The 27673-nt window shown below is 36.9% G+C and overlaps 1 protein-coding gene across 1 annotated transcript; it reads right to left on the bottom strand.

The window, feature by feature from the left end:
• Nucleotides 1-22100: 22100 nt before the first annotated feature.
• Nucleotides 22101-23162, bottom strand: LOC143562811 (uncharacterized). Its single transcript, XM_077050514.1, has one exon. It carries the CDS (start codon nt 23160-23162, stop codon nt 22101-22103), a length of 1062 nt encoding a protein of 353 aa, XP_076906629.1.
• Between the last annotated feature and the right edge of the window lie 4511 nt (nt 23163-27673).

Here is a 27673-nt window from a genome sequence, read left to right as displayed (position 1 = left end):
CTATGAGTACCTCTATTACTAGTACTTTCGTTGCCTCATCGCTTAGGCACTTTTCAATCCGTATACATGGCAAAATATCCTGTATAGTACTTAGCCCCTAGAGTACTTTAATCGATAAACTAAATGACCAACCATGGAGATAGTTCTCATGGGGTCCAATTTATTAAGAAGCTATTTTCGGTTTTGCCAGACCTCATATCACCTTTCTCTAAGGTGATGCCTTAAAATGCCTTGTCACCTCTATTCTGGGACAATGGTTTCCTTTGAACGTTGGCATAAACCCTTTGCCAATCACGCGCTGCTTTCAACTTGTCTTAAATATTATAAATCCGATTGGTTGTTTCTCGAATCAATTCAAATTTTATGTCCTGACTGACGCCCATTTTCAATTTAACAAATTGGTGATAATTACTTCACCCATATAAAGCTTCAAGCTCTCGATGCTTCCTTCCCCGCCTTCCAATAATGGAAGTAGGATGACTATTTTGATCTGAGATAATTGAAAATGGCACTCCACGACGAGATACCATTTCACCATCAGGAATTTGGGCAAGAATTCATTGTAATTTATTCCCACAATCATTGGCGAATTTTCTGTCGTTGTGGCGTTCCCTAGGGTTTTCGGTGTGCAGCCTTATCTCTTGTATAACTCAATATTCACCAACACACGTAACCATATCTTTCTCCAAACTCGACCATTAATAAAAATCCTTTCAGATATCCGTATCATCGATAGTCAAATCCGATCCCGGATGTATAGATTATTTCGATCTATGCGCTTCGTCAATGATTAATTCACGAAGGTCATGGAGAGTCGGGATCCAAACCCGATTTTTTTGAAGTAGAGAATTTAGTCCACGCGCTGTTCGAAATTCTCCTCATTGCCGTAAGATTCCTTCTTTTCCAATTGTTCCTCTTTCAACGCCTCATGTTGAGCGACTCGAATCAGGATCGAAGGTTCGACTGGACTATCATCCCCAGTGCTCGCACTCGCAATGGCTTAACCCGACCTTTCCTACTCAAGGCATCGGCTACCACTTTAGCCTTGCCGGGGTGATAACGGATGTCACAGTCATAATCGCTTAACCACTTGACCCATCTTCGTTGCCTCATATTCAGTTCTTTCTGACCGAATATGTGGTGCAAACTTTTATGATCGGTGAAGATGGTGCACTTCGTATCGTAGAGATAATGCCTCCACATTTTAAGTGCGAAGATAACCGCTCCCAGTTTTAAGTCGTGAGTAGTGTAATTTTTCTCGTGTACTTTTATCTGTCGGGAAGCATAGGCTATAACCTTATTATACTGCGTCAACACGCATTCTAACCCTCTACGCGATGCGTCACAATACGCGACAAAACCATCGTCTCCATCGGGGAGACTTAAAATCGGCGATTGGCACAATTTTAATGGTTTCTATCTTATTTGGATCTTTGCGTAATCCTTGTTGCTTTACAACATGACCAAGGGATTATGCCTTCTTTATTCAAAATCACATTTCGAAAACTTCGCGTATAGCTCATCTTGCTTTAACACTTCCACAATTTTCCTTAACCGTCGTGCGTGCTCTTCCTTACGTTGCAAATATATCAAAATATCATCAATGAATGCTATGATAAATTTGTCAAAATAAAGTTTACCGACTCGGTTCATGAGTTTCATGAACGCTGCCGGCGCATTTGTTATCCCGAAAGGCATAACTAAAAATTCATAATGGCCGTAGTGGCCCGAAACGCTGTTGTTGCAACGTCCTCTTCTTGGATTTTTCATTTGGCGATAACTATATCTAAGATCAATTTTCTAAAAATAAATCACCCTTTGCAGTTGGTTAAACAGATCGTTTACTTCGAAGAAGTGAATACCTATTCTTGATCGTCACTTTATTCAATTTTCCGTAATCAATACATATCCTAACACTTTCGTCCTTCATTTCTCAATAACACTGGTGCACCCCATGGTGACTAACTAGGTCGTATAAAACCTTATCCAAAAATTCTTGCATTTCAGACGGTGCAAGTCGGTAGGTGCTTTAGCAACAGGGCTAGCTTGAGGCATTAAATCGATTCTGAATTCGACCTGTCGGGTTGGCGGTAATCCAGGAAGTTTTTCTGGGAAAACTTGTGGAATTCGCGTACCATCGGGATATCTTCTATATGTTTTCTTTTAAATACTTTGGCAATCGCGTTTGTTAAGTATACCACGTCTTCTTGTCGTAAATATTATAACACCTCAAGATGAGATTAGAGTGGTAACATAATACCGTACACTTTTCTCTGTATCTAATCGCTTCATCGTCCGAAGGAGAGCTTCTAATCATCTTCTTTTCATATTTGATTTCAGCTTCATGTTGAGTTAGCCAATCCATGTTAGCTGTTACGTCAAACTTCTTAACTTTATTGGTCGTAGGTCGATAAGGAAGGATTAATCGTTCAGAATAATAGGGCAATTCCGAACAATTTAGTTAACCATTAGGGATTTACCGTTAGCGATTCTACAGTATAGGGTTCTATGGTTTCACTAATCGGTATCTTTCCAAAGGGTAGGAGATTAACAGGAATTAACTACTATCGATGACTGTAAAAATATCACTGGTGCCTATTGATTTGAAATTACAACATACTTAATACCACCTTTGGATCATGACGTGCTTCATTCGAATTACTCCCATAAGTACGGCTCCTTGCTTGATCAGAGGTTGATGCTTGTCATGAGGTTCGTCTTCCAACGACACCTTGGTTCAACCTTGGGCAATTTCTCTTGAAACGTTCTGTATTGCCACATTCATAGCAAGTACCACTGTTTGGCATCCTTTGATTTCTTTGGATGGATTGTTATTGAAGCTGTTGGGTTCGGAGTGGTTGTACACAAATGGGTTGGGGTCGCCGGTTCACATGGCTTCAATTGGTTCTACAATTGGGGCATTACGTCCATCTTTACCACACCTGTGGCCTACTATCACTCGACATTCTTCTTCCTGCCGATAACCATATTTTCCACATTTAGGGAAGGACCTTTCATACGGTTCATGTTTTCACACCAGAACTAGTCTTAGTATAATTCTGGGTTGTAGGACATACTTACTTATTCAAAAGCCCATCTTGCACTATACCTTTATCATTTCACTTCTTCAACACTCGACGTCTCACCTAACGTCCTTCCAGTCCGCTTCCCATAGAGTCAAATATATCAATGCTGGCTTGTGACACAACCCTTCCGAAGGTTGTATGTTTTACAGGATTGACTATACTCGTTATCGATGGAGTTAGTCCCCGATATAGCGCTCACTTCGCTTAGTTTCAGGAGTAATTAGCCATGTTATCAGACATGACAATTCCTTCAAACGATTAGCGTGTTCTAAGTGATCAGCACACAACATTTCTATCTTCCATAGCTCAGTTTCCAACTCTGAACTCAATTACTAGAATAAAAGTGCTCTAGCACAAGAATTTTAAATTCTGACCATATCATCTGAGTAAAAATTTTCTAACTATAATTTTGTACCATCGTGTTCCATCACGACACAACATAATCTACCAACATATCTGTAGCATATTTCACTACACAATGTTTTAGACTCTTACCAATATCCTTAACCATTTCGATCTTTTCTATCCACTCGCTAATCTATTCCTCCCTTTACCATCAGTAACTATTAATGATTTCCTTACCACAAACAACAACATATCCTTCATACCGGATCTAATTCATTACGACTACTATTCATGTTTAGTTTATAACTAATACTTGTAGTCACAATAGTATCCGGTGGGACATTATCACTCTTAGTAATAACACTAAAAATTGAAATATTCATAATCATGTGATTGCTCGATCTATAAGTCTGCGATCACATTTGCATCAACACTAGCAGTGATCTGTGATACAACATTCGGTATCATCATCTGCTATCTTTGAGCAATCAACTGAATCATATCAATCTCCATCATTGGAGTTACTCTTTTTATGTCATTCTGCCGTACTCATCCCGTACGCAGTAATCAATACTAATCTCACCATATAACTCGTTACCAGCTCAATCATAACAACAGGTACACATACACACCAAATATTATCATATATATTACACATACCGGCATCTAGTATATATGTCCCACAAATATAATAACATATAGACTTAACCTGACGTCGGTTAACGTCTAAATATGGTTCATAACCCTTGTCACCATCTGACATATAGATCTTTCTCAACAAAAATCAATGTTTAATATTCATGATTTCAATATCCTTCTGCATGTCAGCATAACCGATACATGCTCACCGTGAGCACCAAATGATTACATACCACGGAGTTATCATATTCGTGTCTATTTGTATATCCGGCATACACGGTATACCATCTACGAACGAACAGCCAACTATGCTATAATGACTCCAACACCTCTTTGTGTATGGGTAATCATTCTATCCGAGCATACATGGGCGTAGGCATCTAACGGATATAAGGATAACATAGGGAGTTGCAAGGTTCAAGGTAATCGCGCAACATGGGTTGCCTTCAAATATTATTAATTACTATTATGGGAAATTCTATCACTTGCTCAGTCAATGTCCTCAGGCGTTCTAGGTTCGTTGAAATCGGTAATTCTCGATTTGGAGGTGGTATGACTCATATGTTTGAGAGTGAGAAATACATATATATATTTCTATACATTATTTTTTTATCTGTTGATTTATTATCAAATTTATTATTATTATTATTATTATTATTATTATTATTATTATTATTATTATTATTATTATTTTATTTATTTATTTACCTTAATGGAATAAGAATGGGTTCAGGTACGGATCCGTCCGTACGTGAGGGTCGACGGTTCGGGTGAACATCTGGGGTTATTAGGATATACGGTACCGGTGTTGGTAGGGTAAAGGATTCATCAATTTTGGTTGGGAGTGACGGTTACTAGATATTTCTGGTTAATGTCAAACGGAAGATCTAACTTGGTACTATCATAACTATGGCCCGATAAGTCAGACTCATTATCAACCGATGCTCTAGAAATCTCAGCATCCTCGGTACTTTTTATTATTTCCTTCCCCGGTTCCTTATCCGGGTCCTATTTCTCAATACTTGTACCCACAAGATACGCACATATGTATATACACCTTAGCACGTATAAATATTATTATATACTTTACACATATGTTGCCAATTTTAACTATTAATGTACCCCGTGACTTCCCCTGAATTCACTCGTGCGGACAAGTCTGTTATTATGTTCCGGACCATAATAACTCACATGTCCATCCAAGTTCATCCAGCTCTCGTCACTATAAATTATTAGTTGATATTCAGATCCTATAATACTTAAGCTACTGGTTATATTTTAGGTATCTTTTAAAAACATCCTAATTCTTTTATAACCAATGGCTCTGATACCAAGTTCTGTAACACCCCGCAACCGCAGCGGAAACGTAAACGGGATGCGACAGACACCTCTTATATCAACCACATTGTTTATAAAGAAAACTGAATGCATTAATATACTTCAAAATTACATTATCTCATCTTTCATTACCGTCTAGGTGATACACACATCATACAATACGATTCATAATTCTATCTGTTATAATGTATTCTAACATCCCACACACAAATCTTACACACATCAAGCACTTAGCACGTAAGCAATCACTTCATCTAAATTGTACCTGAAAAGCATGTGAGAAAACGGGTCAACTACGAATAGTTTGTGAGTTTCACAATTTTAGTAAACCATGATATATCATTATCAAAATATAATATTATCGATGTAATTATGCTGAGCCCACAAGTGAAACCTCTGTTAACCCATAACACTTCCAATAACTTCTGGGGACACTGTTAACCCAGAACACTTCCAATAACCTCTGGGGACACTGTTAACCCAGAACACTTCCAATAACCTCTGGGGACACTGTTAACCCAGAACACTGTTGCGGGACCTTACAATATTAACAACTCAGACAATTACCATCTTAGTACATTTCCGTACGATTCACGTACAACAAACAATATATATAAATCCACGCAAATCCATGCGTTCAGTAAAATCCACGCAAATCCATGCGTTCAGTATGTACTTAAATATTTCAGTAGTAACATGCTTCCGCCCCGGGAAAACATTTAAAACAGTTCAGTAAAAAGGGGCTCGTGAAACTCACCTTAGCACATGCAAGCAGGTAACAACAATCAATATCAGTTAACCCGTCCAATCTGTAATATAATCCCTACGATCATTACTATACACTCAATGTTAATATAACTTTAATCGTATCAACCGGTACATCTGGGGACACTGTTAACCCAGCACCGTACCCGTTCTGGGGGCAAGGTTAACCCAGAAACACTTTTCCGGACTCAGATTGTGATGTCGTTTAGAGTTCAACAGTCAAATCTTCTAATAGCTTGTTTTCCCCGTTTTGCGTGCCTAGCACGGTTATCAAATTTTATGTTTCAAAATGAGTTTGATCACACACGACCCGAAAATCGTTGTTGACTGATAATTTAATTAAAGTGGTGAAATTAGTACTCGGTTTAGACGCCCATTGACCTCGGGACCCGTTTCCGTCTTTGGCGTAACGGAAACTGTTAAATCGGTTAAAAATACCCAAATCATCCGAATTATTTTCGGATGATTCATTTTTACTTGTTTAACTCAATTATATGAAAGTAGTCCATTTTTAAGGTTTTTATACACCAGTCAGCTCGCTTAAGCGAACTTCACCGGTTTACGCGTTTTAACTTTAAAAGTTTGATAATTAGCACAAATACTTATCCGTTTACTCTCGGATCTTGAAATTTTGCCCAAATCACTTTTTAACAGTGGGGAATTTTATAAAAATATTTCCAGAATTAATTTCTATATTTAAAATTTATTTATCTATTTTTAAACACCATTTAAACACTAAATATGTCGTAAATACCAAACGATCTTAGAAAAATCCCAAATTTCTCCTGGATGTCCCCTGCCATCCACATAGTCCCCTGTAATTTTTCCAGAACCAAAATCCCCTTTTACATGCCATTTTCACTAAAACCGAGCTAGAATCCCTAGAACTCGTTTAACCGAAAAGCCTACTTAGACTTCTCCAACTGACCTCAAATTTTGTGTGTGACTTATACATGATATAAAAAGCTTATCTGCAATTTTCCAGAATTTTTCATGATATTTAACTATTTTTCACCATTTTTGGCCAAAACCGAGCATTAAATTCACCAAATATTCATCCTTCGTCCAAAAATTACCAAAACTTCACAGAACTCTTATTTTCATGTGTAGAACATCCCTGTAAAATTTCATAACCTAACTCTAAAGCATCAACAATCTGTCCAAATTGCCCAAAACCGAACACAACCGAATATACCTTTCGTTTTCCGCCACTACAAGCTACAAACTCGTCTTTCCGCCTTATCTACCATGGTAACTCATGTACCCGACATTACATATGACGTAACTAACGTCTACCGGTTAGGGTATACCTGGTTTCGTCGAAATCGTTACATAAGGTGAGTTTCACGAGCCCCTTTTTCTAAACTGTTTTCGAATATTTTCTCGGGGCGGAAGCATGTTTTTACTGAGATGTTTAAGTACATACTGAACGCGTGGATTTGCGTGTATTTATAAATATTTGATTGTACGGGAATCGTACGGAATGGGTACAGTACTGGGTTAACAGTGGCCCCAGATGTCCCTAGCAGTGTTTCTGGGTTAACTTTGCCCCCGGAATGAGCACAGTACTGGGTTAACCGTGTCCCCAGATGTCCCTAGCAGTGTTTCTGGGTTAACGTTGCCCCCGGAATAGATACAGTACTGGGTTAACAGTGTCCCCAGATAATATTATATTCTGATATTGATTTATCAAGGTTTACTCAAATTGTGAAACTCACCAACTATTCGTAGTTGACCCGTTTTCTCACATGCTTTTCAGGTACAATTAAGATGAAGTGATTGCTTACGTGCTAAGTGCTTGATGTGTGTAAGATTTGCGTGCAGGGTGTTAGGATACATTAAAACAAATAGAATTGTGTATCGTATTGTATGATGTGTGTATCACCTAGACGGTAATGAAATACAAGATAATGTAATTTGAAGTATATTAATGTATTCAGTTTTCTTTATAAACAATGTGGTTGATATCAGAGGTGTCTGTTGCATCCCGTTTACGTTTCCGCTGCGGTTGCGGGGTGTTACAAAGTGTCTTCAAGAAGAATGATAGGTAAAACAAGAAACAACTTGGTGGGGGAGAAGAAGTAAGACCCCCAGTCATCAATTTCGGTGTGCAAGATCTGCAACCAAAGACACTTTAGGAATAGTAAGTTTGATAATTCTATCACTTGTACTAATTATAAACAAGTGGGCCATCCGACAATTGATTGCGGGAAATGGATATAACTTGCTATGGTTGTGGTGAATTAGGGCATTTTTCAGTCGGAATACCTAAATAAAATGACTGGAGGAAATGATGCTAGTGGTGTGGCACCAAGATTGAGGCAATAAATGATAAATGCATGAGTCTTTGTGCTTAACACTCAGAAGGCAGCAGAAGTGCCAAACGTCATAACCGGTATGTTTCTCGTCAATAGTGCCTATGCTAGGGTTTTTATTTGACACCGGTGCAAACCAAAGTTTTATAGACAAAATATTTTGTAGTCTATTAAATGAGCCCTTAGTTCAGGTAGACAAATCTATAATAGTCGAAATAGCCAACGGTGATCTTGTCAGAATATCCGAAGTCTTGAAGAATGGTGAAACTTATTAGCAGGACATGCCATACATGTTCAATTGTTACCTATGACATTGGCTGGTTTTGACATCGTCCTAGGTATGCACTTATTGTTCGATAACTAATCTTGTATCTTATGTGATAAGAAAGCCATTGACATCCATATACAAATGAAAAGACCGTCCAAATTGCGGGAGACAAGGATGCTGGTCACGTTAGCTTAATCTTGATTATTAAAGATAATAGATGTTTGTGTAAACAATGCTTAAGATTGTAGCTAATTCATTAAGAAGGATACTATTAAATCTTAGCCATGTTGTGATTGAGGCTATATGCAAGTAGGGGAAGTTTCTTAGGTCTTGTTGGTAGTACAAAAGATTTGTCAAGGATTTCTCTTAGAATAGCAGGCCCTTTGACTTGTTAACTCGTAAGCCCTCAAAAAATGAGTGGGGACAAAAATAGAATATGGCATTCAAGAACTTGAAGCAAATAATAACACATGCATCAATTCTGGCTTTACCAGAAGGAACGAATGACTTTGTAGCCTATTGTGATGCTTCACATACCAGAATGGGATGTGTGCTGTTGCAAGGAACTAAAGTCATAGTATATGAGTCTTGATAATTAAACACTCACGAGAATAACTATACGACACCAGACCTAGAATTAGGCGCCATAATTTTTTGCTTTAATGTTATGGAGGCACTATCTTTATGTAGTCAATTTCATACGTGTATACTAACCATAAGATTTTAAAGTATATATTTAGTAAAAAAGAACTAGATATAAGGCAACGACACTAGATGGAAGTCTTGAGTGATTATGATTGTGAATTCATCTATCACGAAGGTGAGGCTAACATTGTAGCTAATGCGTTAAGCAAGAAAGAGCATGAAAAACCTAAAAGAGTTCAAGCTTTAAGGTTAGAACTTCATATTGATTTGATGGATCAACTGAAAGATGCTCAAAAGCAAGCCTTAGAAGAAAATAAAATTGCTAATGAGAAAAGTAATGGTACCATTGACCAACTAATCAAAGGTGATGATGTATTCTTCGAATGGAAAATAAAATTTGGGTGCCAATTGTAGGTAACTTACAAGAAGAGATTCTCGAAGAATCCCACAAATCTAGATACATGATGCTCCCAGAAAGTGATAGAATGTATCAAAATTTGAAGGAAAATGACCGGTGGGTTGGCATGAAGAGAGATATTGCAACAACTAGAACTCCCATTAAGGAAATGGGAAATGATAACCTTGGATTTTATCACCAAGCCTCCAAATACTTTGCGTGGGAATGATATAATTTAGGTTATAATAGACAGATTGACCACGTCTGCCATTTTGTACTTTTGAAGGAAACATTCAGTACGGATACTTTGACATTTTTGTATATAGACAATATAGTATCTCTATGTGGAGTACAATTGTCCATTGTGTCAGACAGAGATAGTAGTTTCACATCCGAGTTTTCGAAAAGCTATTAGAATGTGATGGGTACGCGCTTGAATCTAAGAACAGCCTATTTACCCCAAACTTACGGACAAAGTGAACGAGCTATTCAAATTCTATAAGATATGATCCAAGCATTTATGATAGACTTAAGAGGAAGTTGGGATGACCATTTATCTCTTATGGAATTTTCATATAATAACATTCATCACATGAGTATTCAAGCATCACCATTTAAAGAATTATACAAACGTAAATGTAAAACGCATGTGTGTTGGTCTAAAATAAAAAAAAAATCAGTTGTCATGGCCTTAAATAGTTAAGGGAGAAAATTACTGATTTCATCCCTGAGGTTTAAATGCGGAGTCACTATTAGTTCCTGAAAAAAAACTGAACAGCTTTAGTCCTTGTGGTTTAAAAATTGAACCGGATTTGTCCCTCCATCTAACGTCTGTTAGTTTTTCCATCAAAAAACATATGCAATTACTAATATACCCCTTATTCATTATAAGAGTTTAAATGTATACTTGTATAGATCTGTGACACAAATTCCCATATGGGTATCAACAAATTATTAATCTTGAACCATGGAGACCAACACCCATTATTCATCTTTCTACCACTTCAGTGATCGGCTTCGTGTTCAAACCAACAATCTCTCTAATCTCTCTTTAAACAACTCTATGTTGAGTGCCAAATATGCCACCGCACGCCCGGAAGAAAAATGCCGGAACTTCGACATCCGCAGCGGTGGTGAGTTTAGCAACTCCGGCACCGGAAACACCAACTCCGATTTTAATAGGTTTAATTTCTAATTAAGCCTCAACCTTCTTCTTCTTCATCTATGAATTAGGGCTTCAATTGATTGTGAGAAAGGTGTCAGTTGTATATATAAAGGAAACAAGATGATATGTGTGATAATAATATAGGGCTTCAATTGACTGATAAAAGTGAAGAAGAAGACATCGGTAAATTAGGGCTGAAATACGGTAAACTCTTATATTGAATAAGGGGTATATTAGTAATTGCATATGTTTTTGGATGGAAAAACTAACGGACGTTAGATGGAGGGACTAATCCCGTTCGTTTTTTAAACCACAAGGACTAAAGCTGTTCAGTTTTTTTTTCAGAAACCAATAGTGATTCCGCTTTTAAACCCCAGGGGCGAAAACAATAATTTTCTCTAGTTAAGGAAACTACTAACAAATTATAGAAAATCATAGAACACTTGAAAACTTCAAGATTTAGAAAAAAGAGTTATTCCGATGTTCGAAGAAAGCTGTTAGAATTTCATGTTGGTGACAAAGTGTTGCTTAAAGTTTCACTTTGGAAAGGTGTGGTCCGATTTGGCAAGAAAGGAAAACCTCCACGTTTTGTTGGACTGTTTAAAAGAAAGAAGATAATTAACCAATAGCTTATCTGCTACAACTGCTAGAGGAAATTAGTGGAATACACAATGTTTCCATGTCTCAGATATTCGCAAATGTTTGATAGATGAGACTCTGGCTATGCCAATGAAATATGTAGAGGTTAACCAAAGTCTAAAGTTGGTAGAACAACCTTGACAAATTGAAGATCATAAAGTAAAGTTTCTTAAGCGAAAAATATTGAAACTTGTGAAAGTCATATGAAACTCCAGACGTTGTCCAAAATATACATAGGAACTAGAGTCAAAAATGAAAAAGGAATCATCCATACTTATTCAATCACTCTCACGGACGATATTAATTCAACGGTGGGGAGGATGTAACATTTGAACATTTCCATTTCCAATTTTAACAATTTAGGAAGTTGAGGGAACAATTAGTCATTTAGCTAAAATAAAAATACAAAAGACTCACAAAGAGACACGTGGTTGATAACTAATTAGTATGGAATGACACGTGTTAACACCAAATAACACCTCTCCGCATGAAGAAAATGTGGATGATGACTAATCAACATGCATTACCGCGTGTCATCACATAACAAATGAGTCACCACGAAGAATGACACATGTCGAATTCTAGTAACACCTCGTGCTTGCTCACTTAATTTTCTAACACTATCAATAGAAGACTATAGAGTTCATTTTCATTTATCCCAAACTTGAATAGCCGAGTTAAGTTAACTGCAATCAGAGGTCAAGGAACATAATCAAGCATCAAGGTTATCAACAAGTGATTATCAGAGAATTAAAAAGTTGAATAAACTCAACCTTTGTATAACATGAGTATGTGTAATCTTTCTTATACGTACAACTTTTTATGGAGTGAATACGTCTTACCCTTTAAGAACGTGAATACGTTTGGTATTTTACAAAGCTATTTACGCTTTTAAATTTATGGATGATTTTGTCACACCCCGACATAGGGCCTAGGCGTGTGACCACAAGTTGGTACCTATTTTGTAAATATATCATAGTTATGGGTTAATTTTAGCGGAAGACTTTAGTTTTGAATTTAATATTAATTTACATTGAAAATTTACTTGGGAATTAGATACCCAAGTATTCGGTTTACAAAATATGTGTTCATATTACAAGGATTAGTTTATCAAAATGGAGCCATCTCGTAACACACTTCTATCTTCATATAGACTCCAATCCTTGCTATTGCTACTTATGCTTAATTACCTGTAATGGGTTGGAAAATATGTCGGCTATATGCTGGTGAACACGTATGACTCTATAAAACATTTGAATGACATTACAATACAATTATAGTTTTCTGTACACTCAGCAGAAGTATTTCTATTTCTAAGCTTTGTACCACTACTCTACACACACAAGTGTTCCCCGAGCCATGGTAGCCCTTGAAAGGAGAACTAGTTATGACTGTTAGCCCGCGGCCACTTAGCCTTAGATTGTTTAGGCTGAACAGTTATATATGGATCCAGAAACATGTGTACTCGGTCTAAGTTGCTTTTATTTTCTATATTGTATTATAACATTTTAAGAAATCACATAATCTTATGTAAACATTGACTGAATCATTAAGAAAAACACCCGTTCATCTTATCGAGTATAAATATCTTTTGATTGATTGAAAGGTTAACGTATTCACCTGTACCGTCGGTGTTGGAAAACCTTGACTGATTGATTGAGAATGATAACCTATACATAAATGGTTCGTATAAATATCTGAATGGTGTTTTGATTAAGCTATGATTGCTAAGCTTAACCTTGAAATCGTTTATCTTTGATTGTGAATGAAAACACTTTTTTTTTATGTGACGTTTGATGTAGCATGCTTTGGCTTAATAGGTTATAACATGTTGGTAAGTTTCTCCAAGTAAGTGAACGGCTCCCTCGGTTGATTGGGATTTGCACGAATTACTTTTCCTTAGGCAAGAAACTTACTATTAGTGATATCACCCTTACAGTTTACTACATGCCCGTCAAAATATATATTTGGTTAACATTACTTTGTTGTGAAGTAACGTTTATGAAAACTCGTTTATGAATGTGAATGTTTACAAAATACTTTCAAGGTTAAAGGCAATAGCCTCGATTGATTGTCTAAGCTATAATTAAACTAACTTAAACATAACTCCTACCTTAGATTGGATACTTAAAATGATAATAAGAAAAATGCATGATCTTGATCTACTCGCTTATATGATTACTACTCGATTATGACTTTGTTACTTGCACGGTCATCAAGAAAATGGCACGTCGGCTCGTCTTAATGATCTAGCACGCTTCCCTAGGCTATATGTATGAAAATAGAAGTGATTTGGGATGAATTGGATCAAATCCCGCAACCCCTATTTATTGGCGGATTTGGGGCCCATCGTGATACGCGATGGGTTTTCTCAACCCCGTCGCGTATCGCGACGTCGCAATTTGACGTCGCCATACCAGTTGTTGACACGTGGCCTGTCAATCATTGTCATCGCGCTACGCGATGATCTCATGGGTTGATTCATCGCGTATCGCTAAGCCGCCCATTTCTGGGTTTGTGTGCAAGTTCGTCGCACTACGCGATGGGCTTAATGCTTATCCCATCACGTATCGCGATGGATGGATTTTTTTAGATTTTACAAGTTTGGTCCCTGTACTTTCTAAAGTTAATATATTTGACTAAATTCTTATAGGGTTATATACGCGGTGTTACATCCTTCCCACCTTTTGAATAATCTCATCCTCGAAATGTTTTAGAATAGATAGGGATACTTCTTCTTCATTTCTTACTCGGGCTCCCACGTATACTCAGGTCCTCGCCTTGAATCCCATTTGACTTTTACGAGCTTGAGTCGTTTGTGTTTAAGAAACTTGATCATGCTATCTTCTATTTGAATTGGTTGTTCCACAAACTTAAGCTTCTCGTTGGTCTTAACATCTTTTAATGGCATGGCAAGAGTTTCGTCGGCAAACCATTTGCGTAGATCGGATACAAGAAACACGTCATGAATTCCTTTCTTCTAGCCGGTAAGCAATTGGTCCAATCCTTTCAAGTATCTTGAATGGTCCAACAAATCGTGGACTCAATTTTCCTTTCTTCCCAATTCGTACTATACCTTTCCAAGGCGATACTTTCAATAATACTCTATCGCTTTCTTTGAATTCCAATGGCTTGCGGCGAATGTCCGCATAGCTCTTTTGTCTAAATCTTGCTGTCTTTAATCGTTCACAGATTTATATAACTTGATCAGTGGTTCCTTGAACAATTTCGGGTCCCAATAACTGACTATCACCTGTTTCAGACCAAAATACAGGGGTTCTACACTTACGCCCATACAATGCTTTGTATGCAATACTTAAGTTTAATCGAGTCCCCATTTCCTTTTGAAAGCTTGACAAAAAATTTGAAGTGAAACGGCTATCTCTATCGGAAATGATGGATAACGGTACACCATGTAAAGATACAATGTTTTCAAAGTACAATTGTGCTAACTTGTCCATACTAAACGTTTCTTGTATCGGAATAAAATGAGCAGACTTGGTAGGTCTATCTACAATAACCCAGATTGAATCATTTTGGCGAGAAGTTTTGGGTAACTTCATGATAAAATCCATGGTTATCATATCCCATTTCCATATTGGTATTTCAGGTTGTTGTTGTAGTAATCCAAATGGCTTTTGATGTTCGGCTTTTACTTTTGAACACGTCAGGCACTTAGAAACATACAGAGCAATATCTTTATTCATACCGATCCACCAGTAATCGTCTTTTAGATTGTGATACATCTTGTCACTTCCCGGATGCATCATGTACTTCGACCTATGAACTTCTTCAAGAATCTTCTCTTAAATTTCCAACCATTGGTACCCAAATCCTTGTACCAAGTCTTAGTATTTAATCACTTCCTTTGACTAGTTGAGATTGTACCATTTTATATTTTTTGGCTTTAATTTTTCCTTCTTCTAGTGCTAACTTCTGAGCTTCTTTGATTTGACTAGCTAAATCTACTTTAAGTTCCAATCTAAGAGCTCGGACTCTCTTTGGTTTCTCATGTTCCTTCCTATTTAAGGCGTCAGCCACAACGTTTGCCTTTCCTTCATGGTATATGATCTCACAGTCATAATCATTAAGCGTTTCCATCCAACGCCTTTGTCTCATATTCAATTCCTTTTGATCAAATATATTCTTTAAACTTTTATGATTAGTGTATACGATGAACCTAACACCATACAAGTAATGTCGCCATAACTTCAACACGAAAATTATAGCGCCTAATTCAAAGTCGTGTGTAGTGTAATTCTTTTCATGAACCTTTAATTGTCTCGAAGCATAAGCAATTACTTTCTTTCGTTGCATCAAAACACATTCCATTCCCATGTGCAAAGCATCACAGTAAATGGTAAATTTTTCTAATCCTTCTGGTAAAGCAAGGATAGGTGCATTGTTTAACTTTTGTTTGAGTGTTTTGAATGCTTCTTCTTGCTTCGGTCCCCATTCAAACTTAATTGTCTTTCTTGTGAGTGAAGTTAATGGAATGGCTATTTGGGAGAAGTCTTGAATAAATCTTCAATAATATCTGGCTAAGCCTAGAAAACTTCGGACTTGAGTCGATGTTTTCGGTTTCTCCCATTTGGTTATAGCTTCTATCTTTCCTGGGTCTACTTGAATACACTTTTCGTTTATAACATGACCAAGAAATAGAAATTTGGATAACCAAAACTCACATTTGGAGAATTTGGCGTACAATTTCTTGTTCCTTAGGGTTTCAAGTATGATCTTGAGATGAAATGATGATCGGTTTTGGATTTTGAGTAAACAAGAATGTCATCAATGATGACGATAACAAACTTGTTGAGATATGGCTTGCAAATTCGATTCATCATGTCCATAAAAGATGCCGGAGCATTAGTAAGTCCAAAAGGCATAACGGTGAACTCAAAATGTCTGTATCTTCCTCTTGTACTTTCAATTGATGGTAACCCGATTTAAGATCAAACTTTGAAAAGCAACTTGCTCCTTGTAGTTGATCAAACAAATCGTCAATTCTTGGAAGTGGATACTTGCTCTTGATCATAACCTTATTAGGTTCTCTATAATCTATACACATTCTGTAACACCCCGGCCCGGATTGGGCTGACGTGTCACAATAAACATGGTTTCTGAACAAAAGACATGATTTTATTTATTTACTTGTTAAACTTATAATACATTAGATAAGGTAAACTTAAGGCTATTTTACAAACTAGTACGGTTAAAAGATATTTTATTATAATCCTGATGCTTTATTCCTCTCTCTTAACCCCACCCATAGTAACATGTGTACCTGTAAAACAAATAATAAGGACGGAATGAGCTGAATGCTCAGTAGGAATAATAGGCTCAAAATGATTTAATGAAACGTAATTTAGATTTGAACTTATGATAATGATACGATGCAAAGTAACTTAAAGAATAAATCGTATCATACGGATGTACCCATGAGCGAACATACAACGTGAAAACATATAGGTAGCTACTCCTGCATATTTATCACACGAAATGGCGAGTTGGCATACCCGCTCTCCATCTCCTTAATATTAATCCTAGGACCGATCCATACGCCTCCTAATAATCATATGTACCACTTGTACTTAAGAGACGCCGTGAACTGATCTTACCGTCACGGGTGGTGCACATGTTGTCGGTGCCGCAACAACATGCTCGTGGAACACTCCACGAGAAACGACACTCATGGTATCGAAATACAAATGAACTTATTCATATAACTCAAAGCAAACATATTTTCGTAACATATATCGGAACATGCTATAATGAGTATAATCAAACATAATAATATCGCATGACATGAAAGCTAAATTCAATGTTTAATCAGAATTGGAATTCAACGGACATCCAAGTGAATTGATAACTCAAAGATGTGAAGTGTTATAAATAATATATTATAGGTTTATATCAATTGAATATGAAAGCAATAAAGAGTGTGGGTAATGATCCGTACCTTTAATGTTCCAAAGAGATGCTAACTTGTTCTTGAGCGTTTTAATTATCTACATATGAGTTATATTCTAGTTAGAATTATTGATACATAATAACTTTCATATTAGTTATATAGTTTTGAATTATATCATCACTGATTACATATGGTATGTTGTGATTTAACTTATATAAAGTATTACCTTTATACAGTGTTTTGTATGATGTGTTTAATTGCTATCAAAATATTTTAGTTGTTTATGAATCACAATTTATTTATATATTAAATTAATTGGATTATAAGATCGGTCATTTATGATCAATTTGTAATATCCCTTCATACTATATATATATATATACACATATATATTTAATGTCTAAACTTTTTATTTATTTATCTTTTAGATTATATGTATTTCTATCTTTGACATATATATTATATTAAAACATGTACGTTACTCATTTAAAATAACAAAAGTAGTTTCCATATATTAATATTTATATCTTTCAAATGAAAACATTTTAAAAGAGTTTTATAAATTTATAAAACGGAACTCTAAATGCAAATTAAGATAGTTGGTTTATATCAAACAACTACTATAGTTATCGGATAATTTTTCAAAACTGCCCCGGTAAAAAGTAATAGAGACTAATTACTAATATGTATATATATATATAGTTTTATTATTAGTCTGAATAAAGACAACTAGTGGGCCATCAAATTAAAATAAAAGAATACCAAATCACTCATCTTCTTCATGTACGTAAAGATGAGATACAACCAAATTTCCATATTCTAATCCATTTATAAGTTTCAGTATAAGTGTTTATATATATATGTGTGTTTTCTTACTAACTTGTTTAACTAACCTTTCGCTCATATATTTAAGTATCAAAATAACAACAAAATATAAACTTACAGGTACTTCGTCTTCTTCGACACTTCGTCGGAAAAGAAGCAGGTTGACTGATAAACCGTTTTGAGTTCTACGAGAGGTGGCGATGAGTACGGAAGTAACGAACAAAGTGAAGGTAAGTAAAGATAGGTAGTAATAATGAAGAGTCTCCGGTTAACGTGGGTTACACCGTGACGTCTTGTGGTGGTTCAAGGGTGGTCGGGACTCGGGGTTGCTTATGGACTAGGGATGGTGAACTAAGAGTATTGTATTGTTGCTTGGGTTAATATCGGTTTGGCGGAGACGTAAACCATTACTGGAATACAAGGCCGTAACTTGTAAGGTGTGAATGTTTAAGGTTTCCATACATGTATGTAATTTATATTTAGTTTACTTCATGGTGAAGCTATAGATATAGAAGGATAATATTTGAAAGAAAGCTATGTACGTTCCCATTGTTACCTCCACTAGATGTTTTTGACTTTATTATTATTATTATTATTATTATTATTATTATTATTATTATCTTTACTAACTAACTAGGATCTTATCTGTATATATTCTTGTTTGGTACACATGCTTGTAAACATACATATTGTAAGTTACATATTCATTCTTATATATGGTATACACTAATTTGTTAATTTTAAATATTATTATTACTTTTTTTAAACGACACTTATTATTATTATTATTATTATTATTATTATTATTATTATTATTATTATTTTAAGTTCAACTCTTTCAACCAACTTTTGAATATTTATTTCTTAAATTGAGTTCAAAATATAAAGGAAATGATTTTAAAATTTTGGTTATTACAACTATTACCCCCTTAAAAGAAATTTCGTCCTAGAAATTTACTAGTTAGAACATACATGATCATATAAGTAATGGAAACATAAGTTCTATAAAATAGATCTTGAAAGTGAGGTTCATATTTACCTGGACTAAAAGTATTATTGGTTAAATAGACTAAGGTAAATCGCACGAATCGACTCTTCAGTTTCCCACATGGGTTCGCGTTCAGAATGATTTTTCCAGAGAACTTTAACAAACGGAATTACTTTCTCACGCATGATTCTTTCTTGTCGGTCTAAAATGGCTTTTGGTTCCCCTTCGTAAGATAAGTCTTCATGAATTGTAAGTGACGGATAACTAATGATGTGAAGCGGATGGTAATTATATCCTCTTAGCAAGGACACATGAAAAATGTTATGAACGTGAGAGAGTTGTGGCGGTAAAGCTAGTCGGTATGAAACTTCTATGACTCTATCGAGAATTTCAAAGGGACCTATAAAGCGAGGACTGAGTCTTCCTTTAGTTCCGAATCTACGAATGCCGCGCCAAGGTGATATTTTTAAAAAGACATGATCGCCAACATTAAATTCAAGTGTTCGTCTATGTTGATATGCATAACTCTTTTGTATACTCTGAGCCTCTTTTAGTTTCTCTCGTGCAACGTGACTTTTTCATTAGTAATTTGGACTAACTCAGGTCCTTCAATAATTTTTTCTCCGACTTCCTCCCAACATATAGGTGCTCGAAATTTACGACATATAATAATTCAAATGGAGCCATATCGATACTTGCTTGCCAACTGTTGTTGTAAGCAAACTCAACGAGGCATAAATATTCATCCAATTTCCGAACCATTCAAGTGCACATGCTCGGAGCATGTCTTCTAAGGTTTGAATTGTGCGTTCTGATTGCCCATCTGTTTGTGGATAAAAAGCCGTACTGAATTTCAGGCGCGTACCCCAAGCATTTTAGAAACCTTTCCAAAATCGTGATGTGAAACGTGGGTCTCTATCCGAAACGATTGAAGATGGCGTACCATGGAGCCGAATAATCTCTTGAAGAAAAACTTCGGATAACTGGCTAACCGAAAATTTTTGTTTAATCGGTATAAAATGAGCCGATTTAGACAATCTATCGACTACAACCCATTTAACATCGTTTTTCTTGAATGTCTTGGGCAAGCCAGTAACAAAATCCATTGTAATCTCATCCCACTTCCAGATTGGGATATCCAATGGCTGTAATAATCCGTTTGCTCGTTGATGCTCAATTTTCACTTGCTGGCAGGTGAGACATTTACTTACATATCGAGCAACGTCTTCCTTCATTCCATCCCACCAAAAGTTTTGTCGTATGTCCCGATACATCTTCGTAGATCCTGGGTGAATAGAAAATGGTGAACTATGCGCTTCGACTAACAAAGACTCACGAAGGATGTAGTCATTGGGTACACAAAGTCTTTTGCCGCACCAAATCACTCCGTGCTCATCTATACGGAATTCAGATTGCTTACCCGCTTCAAGGTTTTGCACAATCTCCCATAATCCTCCGTCTTCCTTTTGTGCATCTTTAATCCGTGATATGAGATCAGGTTCAATCTGCATTCTAGCAAGATATCCATCGGATTCACCAATCTGAAGCCCGATGTCCATTTTATTAAGATAATGAATAATGCGAGGCTGAATTTGAAGGCAAGATATACCACTGAAATCCTTTCGGCTTAAGGCATCAGCTACAACATTGGCTTTTCCCTGATGGTATTGAATATTTACATCGTAGTCCTTTAAAAGTTCTAACCACCTTCTTTGCCTCATATTTAGCTCTTTCTGAGTGAATATATACTTGAGGCTCTTGTGGTCCGTAAAGATGTCACAGGTTTCGCCGTATAGATAGTGTCGCCATATCTTCAAGGCAAAGACCACCGCGGCTAATTCTAAGTCGTGTGTTAGGTAGTTAACTTCATATGGTTTCAATTGACGTGAGGCATAAGCGATAACCTTCCCATGTTGCATTAATACACAACCAAGGCCTTTCTTTGAAGCATCACTGTAAACTTGGTACCCTCCTGATCCGGAAGGGAGAGTGAGTACCGGAGCCGATACGAGTCGTTTCTTTAATTCCTCAAAGCTTTTCTCTTGCTCTTCCTTCCATGAGTACTTTATTCCTTTCCTCAATTGTTTCGTGAGAGGTAAAGTAATCACCGAAAATCCTTCAACAAATCTCCGGTAGTAGCTAGCAAGACCCAAGAAACTTCGTACTTAGGTGACAGAAGTGGGTCTAGGCCATTTCGTAATAGCTTCGATTTTTGCTGGGTCCACCATGATTCGTTCTGCCGATATAACATGACCTAGGAATGCCACTTGGCTAAGCCAAAAGTCACATTTTGAAAATTTTGCATACAACTTCTTATCTCGCAAAATTCCAAGTACTGCATGTAAATGTGTTTCATGCTCTTCACGGCTCTTAGAGTACACTAGAATGTCATCAATAAAGGCAATGACGAATTTATCGAGAAACTTGTGAAATACACGATTCATTAAATCCATGAAAACTGCAGGCGCGTTGGTTAGCCCAAAGGGCATAACCAAGAACTCATAATGACCGTATCGAGTGCGAAAAGCAGTCTTTGGAACATCATCCTTCTTGACCTTCAATTGATGATAACCGGATCTTAGATCGATCTTTGAGAAGAATTGAGCACCTTGTAGTTGATCGAAGAGATCGTCTATACGAGGCAAGGGATAACGATTTCGGATTGTGATCTTGTTTAGTTCTCGATAATCTATGCATAATCGCATTGTTCCATCTTTCTTCTTTACAAATAAGACTGGGGCTCCCCAAGGCAAGACACTTGGCCGGATGAATCCTTAATTCAATAATTCTTGCAGTTGTTCCTTTAGTTCTTTTAGTTCTAAGGGTGCCATACGATATGGTGCTTTAGTAATAGGTTCGGCGTCAAGAATAAGATCAATGGTGAATTCTACTTCACGGTCCGGTGGAAGGCCAGCTAGTTCTTTTGGGAATACATCTACATATTCACAGACAACCGGATGGCTATCTATGGTTGGTTCTTCATATGAATTAGATTTGACAGACGCGAGAAATCCTTCATAACCGTGAGATAGAAATTTATGGGCTTTAAGTGCAGAAATAATCTTAAGAGATTTACGGGTTGGAGTTCCGTGATATATAAAATCTGGACGTTGAAGATCACCAAAAATAACACATCGAGAATAACAATCTATAGTAACATGGTGTCGAGATAACCAATCAATCCCGAGAATAACCTCGAAGTCGGAAATATGCATCGGATAAAGGTCCGCAATATACACAATAGATTCAACACGAATAGGACAATCTTTATATACGATGGTGATTATGAATGAATCATTCATCGGAGTAGAGATTGTCAAAGTATGATCTAATGGAGTGGGCCTAATCGTAAGGTACTTAGCAAATAAGTTAGATACGACAGAATGGGTTGCCCTTGTATCGAAGAGCACATAGATACAACGTTCACCAAGCTGAAGAGTGCCAGATACCGTACCTGGGGCATTTTTAGCATCAGTAGCAGAAAGTGTAAAAACTCTTCCTCCAGTGTTGGGTGGTGCAACATTTCCTCCGATTTTCTTTTTGGTGTCTTGCTTAGGACAGTTCTTGATCATGTGCCCAGTTTCGCCACATCTAAAGCATGCTCCTGTACCTTGGCGACATATGCCTTGATGTCTCTTACCACAAGTTTCGCATATAGGATGTAAGGTCTGATTAGGGTTTATATATTGATTCAGTGGTTGAGCTCTAATAGGTTCTGCGTATAGCTGAATTTGGTTTTGAATGGGTTTCTGATTCTGTTGTCTAGACTGCCAAGGGCGTGTTTGATTTCCAGAGTTTCTATTCGCTTGTACCTTGCGATCTTGGGGTTGTGCCATAGTGGATGGTTGGCTGGTAGATTTGTAACATCCTAAAATTTTAATTATAAATAAAGAAAGTTATGTTTAGTGATTTCACGTTGTTAATTATTTAATGTCGAGTAAGGAGGGAGTTGGGCTTAGATTGCGTAAGATGGGTTAAATGAGAATGGGCCTCGGGTCCGTGGGCTTTGAGGGATATAAATATCCCATCCCAAACCCAATCTTTCATTTCCACCTTCTTTCTTCACACACTCAAAACACACACATTCTAACCGATCAAGATTCGAAGCCGAGACCCGAGATTTTGTTGATAGATCTGAGTTGGTAAGGTAAGAACAAATCCTCCAAAGCTAATATTACTGAAAATGGTTAGGATTGGATGGGTTAACCGGACCCGAAACCCAAACTGCCCAAATCGGACCCCTAAAACGTCGATTTTAGGCCGATTTGATGGTTGGGATTTGTAGGCGCCGATCATACGATTCCGTGGGTACCAAAATCGAGTTATTTGGCTAAGAAACGAAGGATTTATGGGCAAACAGATCTGCAGCGCGATAACTTCGCCTGCAAGATGAACTTCGCCTGATGAACTTCGCCTTCAAGCGTAACTTCGCCTTCAAGCGCAACTTCGCCAAAGGTTTAACTTCGCCTGAAGCCAAGTTCGCCTAAGGATAACTTCGCCTACGGCCAAGTTCGCCTAAGGTTTAACTTCGCCTGAAGCCAAGTTCGCCTAAGGTTTAACTTCGCCTGAAGCCAAGTTCGCCTAAGGTTTAACTTCGCCTGAAGCCAAGTTCGCCTAAGGTTTAACTTCGACTGAAGCCAAGTTCGCCTAAGGTTTAACTTCGCCTGAAGCCAAGTTCGCCCGAGGTTTAACTTCGCCTGAAGTGAAGTTCGTTTAGAAAATAAATTAAAAACCTAATGGAAAATGTGTTAAGGCAGTTATCGAAAATAAAATTTTTCCAAGCTGACCTGGCAGCTTAACCCCAGCCAGGGGCTCTGCCCCTTGGACCCTGCTAGGGGCTGCCGCCCCTAGAACCCCGCTGCCAGGGGCGCTGCCCCCGGACCCCCGTTCGTTGTGGGTCATATAAAGATAGAAACGCAACATAAGTAGTAGTAGTTAATTGATATGTGTAAATATTATACAGTTAGCCGAGCCCAGTTAAAGAAAGGAATTACGATCAACGGCGAGCGTAACAGGATCCAGGTGAGTTTCTAGCCCCATTCCTTGTTATGTTTTCGGGGCTGTGTGCATACTTGATGTGTTGTTAATACATTTATCCTAAGTGATAAGTGTATGCCATATGTGATATATGTGATATGATGAATGATTGCTTGATGGTACGTGAACGATCTTCGGATATTGAACGTACTGTCAGGTTGTAACGTTATAAATATGGTAAGTATGATATGTATGTTTATGTGTATGAACGTAATAAAGTTAATAAAAGAAGGAAATGACGGTTGTATGGTTACGAAAAGGGTACCGAGCCCTAATAATACTCGAGGTATGATGTATGGTTGTATGGTAACGAAGAGGGAATCGAACCCTACTAATATTCGAAAACAAGGGACCAGACCCTTATAATATCTGTGATGTTAGGGACCAGACCCTTATAATATCTGTGATGTTGGGGACCAGACCCTTACAATATCTGTGAGGATAGGGACCAGACCCTCATAATATCTGTGATGTTAGGGACCAGACCCTTATAATATCTGTGATGTTAGGGACCAGACCCTTATAATATCTGTGAGGTTATAGGGCGAAAGGCTCTTTAAAACGTATGATTATGAATGTAAAAAAGTATGTAAGTAAGAAAGAAAGTATGTAAGTAAGAATGAAGGTATGAGTACTTATGTGTGTATGAAAGAAAGTTATGAGGTTAAGTACGTATGTATGTAATAAGGTATTGTATGGTATTGTATGATTAACTAGAACTCACTCAGCGTAGCTGACTTTTAGTATGCACGCAGGTGAGTAGGATGAGACAGCTGGCTTGAGTGGAGGACACATGGCAGAAGACTAAAGCCTGGCATCTGAAGATCTGATATGTTTTATAAGTTATGTTTTGATTTTGAAAGACAAGAGGAATGTTTTAAGACATGATTATGAATTGATATGTAATGTTTTATGAAAGTTTTATATTCCGCGTAAAGTTTTTAATTAACTCTGATATTTAGAACTGTGTTTATGAGTAAATCCAACACGAAAGTAGGGTTGCCGGTGACTGGGCCTTACAAGATTGCTTAAGCTGTCCTTCCCTGTCTCTCTTTTTGTTTTCGCCAGTTCGAGATAAGAATTCTTTTCTTTCGAACACAAAAGTTTTGATTGCATCCGCTACTTCAGTAATATCCTTGAATTTCATATACATAATCGACTTCCGAGTTCGATCACTAACTGCCCATTTACATTTTTCTGCTTGGGCTTCTGCTGACCCTGCGTCGTCTCCAACTATATTAGCCAACCTTAAGAATCGGGTAATGAATTCTGAAGCAGGTTCATCATTTCCCTGACGAATAACAGCATACTCCCTAATATAAGCTTCTTTATCAGGAGTAGAAAAATATTTGTCATAGAAGATGTTTCGAAATTCGGCCCATGAAAGATTAGCAGCATAAACATCTCATTCTTTAACTTGTTTATATCCTTCCCACCAAGTTTGTGCGTCATCTTCCAGTTTGTAGGTTGCCAACCTAACCTTGTACTGATCCGCAACTCCAAGAACATCAAAGATCTTCTCAATATGGGCTATCCAGTTTCTTGCTTCGATGGGATTAGTTGCATGGCTGAAAGATTTCGGCTTTTGCTTTTGGAATTTCTCAATCCACATGTGTATACCATTAGCATTGTTGTTTATGGTGTTCTCACCAGTGGCAGGACCAGAATTGTGATTACCATTGGTGTGTTATGTGGGACGTGTTTGCTGAATAACGGCTTCAAAAGATTGGGCAACAAGGTTTGGAAGCAAACCGGCAATAGCTTGATTAACAGCAGCAATAACATTTGGATCAACTGGGGTCTCGTTAGAAGCAGTTTCGTTGTGAGGGCGGTCAGTGCGAACATTTCTACGAGGCTGACGACGAGGAGGAACCTAAAATAATAGACGCAAGGATTAGAATATCATAACGATTTCTAACTTAATCATATCCTAAATTCTACCCATTCCTCACAGGTCTTAATTACTATGTTTAAGTTTTCTACAGGAAAGAGCCTTTGCTCTGATACCATAGCTGTAACACCCCGGCCCGGATTGGGCTGACGTGTCACAATAAACATGTTTTCTAGAAAAAGACATGATTTTATTTATTTACTTGTCAAACTTATAATACATTAGATAAGGTAAACTTAAGGCTATTTTACAAACTAGTACGGTTAAAAGATATTTTATTATAATCCTGATGCTTTATTCCTCTCTCTTAACCCTGCCCATAGTAACCTGTGTACCTGTAAAAAAAATAATAACGACGGAATGAGCTGAATGCTCAGTACGGAATAATAGGCTCAAAATGATTTAATGAAACGTAATTTAGATTTGAACATATGATAATGATACGATGCAAAGTAACTTAAAGAAATAAATCGTATCATACGGATGTACCCATGAGCGAATATACAACGTGACAACATACAGGTAGCTACTCCTGCATATTTATCACACGAGATGGCGAGTTGGCATACCTGCTATCCATCTTCTTAATATTAATCCTAGGACCGATCCATACACAACCTAATAATCATATGTACCACTTGTACTTAAGAGACGCTGTGAACTGGTCTCACCGTCACGGGTGGTGCACATGTTGTCGGTGCTGCAACAACATGCTCGTGGGACACTCCACGAGAAGCGACACTCAGGGTATCATAATACAAATGAACTTATTCATATAACTCATAGCAAACATATTTTCGTAACATATATCGGAACATGCGATAATGAGTATAATCAAACATAATAATATCGCATGACATGAAACCTAAATTCAATGTTTAATCAGAATTGGAATTCAACGGACATCCAAGTGAATTGATAATTCAAAGACGTGAAGTGTTATAAATAATATATTATATGTTTATATCAATTGAATATGAAAGCAATGAAGAGTGGTGGTAATGATCCGTACCTTTAATGTTCCAATGAGATGCTAACTTGTTCTTGAGCGTTTTAATTATCTACATATGAGTTATATTCTAGTTAGAATTATTGATACATTATAACTTTCATATTAGTTATATAGTTTTCAACTATATCATCACTGATTAAATATGGTATGTTGTGATTTAACTTATATAAAGTATTACCTTTATATAGTGTTTTGTATGATGTGTTTAATTGCTACAAAAATATTTTAGTTGTTTATGAATCATAATTTATTTATATATTAAATTAATTGGTTTATAAGATCGGTCATTTATGATCAATTTGTATTATCCCTTCATATATATATATATATATATATATATATATATATAGGATTGATTTATTTTGAGAACCGCTTTGAGTTTTTAGAACTCGAAAGAACTCAACGTA

Source organism: Bidens hawaiensis, unplaced genomic scaffold (assembly GCF_021521415.1).
Source record: "Bidens hawaiensis isolate Kalapana, Puna unplaced genomic scaffold, B.hawaiensis_p1.1 tig00021172_1, whole genome shotgun sequence".
Lineage (NCBI taxonomy): Eukaryota > Viridiplantae > Streptophyta > Magnoliopsida > Asterales > Asteraceae > Bidens > Bidens hawaiensis.
The sequence above is the reverse complement of the archived record's forward strand: the minus strand, read 5'-3'. Positions and strand labels throughout refer to the sequence as shown.

Coding starts and splice junctions, on each gene's coding strand:
- LOC143562811 (XM_077050514.1), bottom strand. CDS start 23,162: ATGGCACAACCCCAAGATCGCAAGGTACAAGCGAATAGAAACTCTGGA.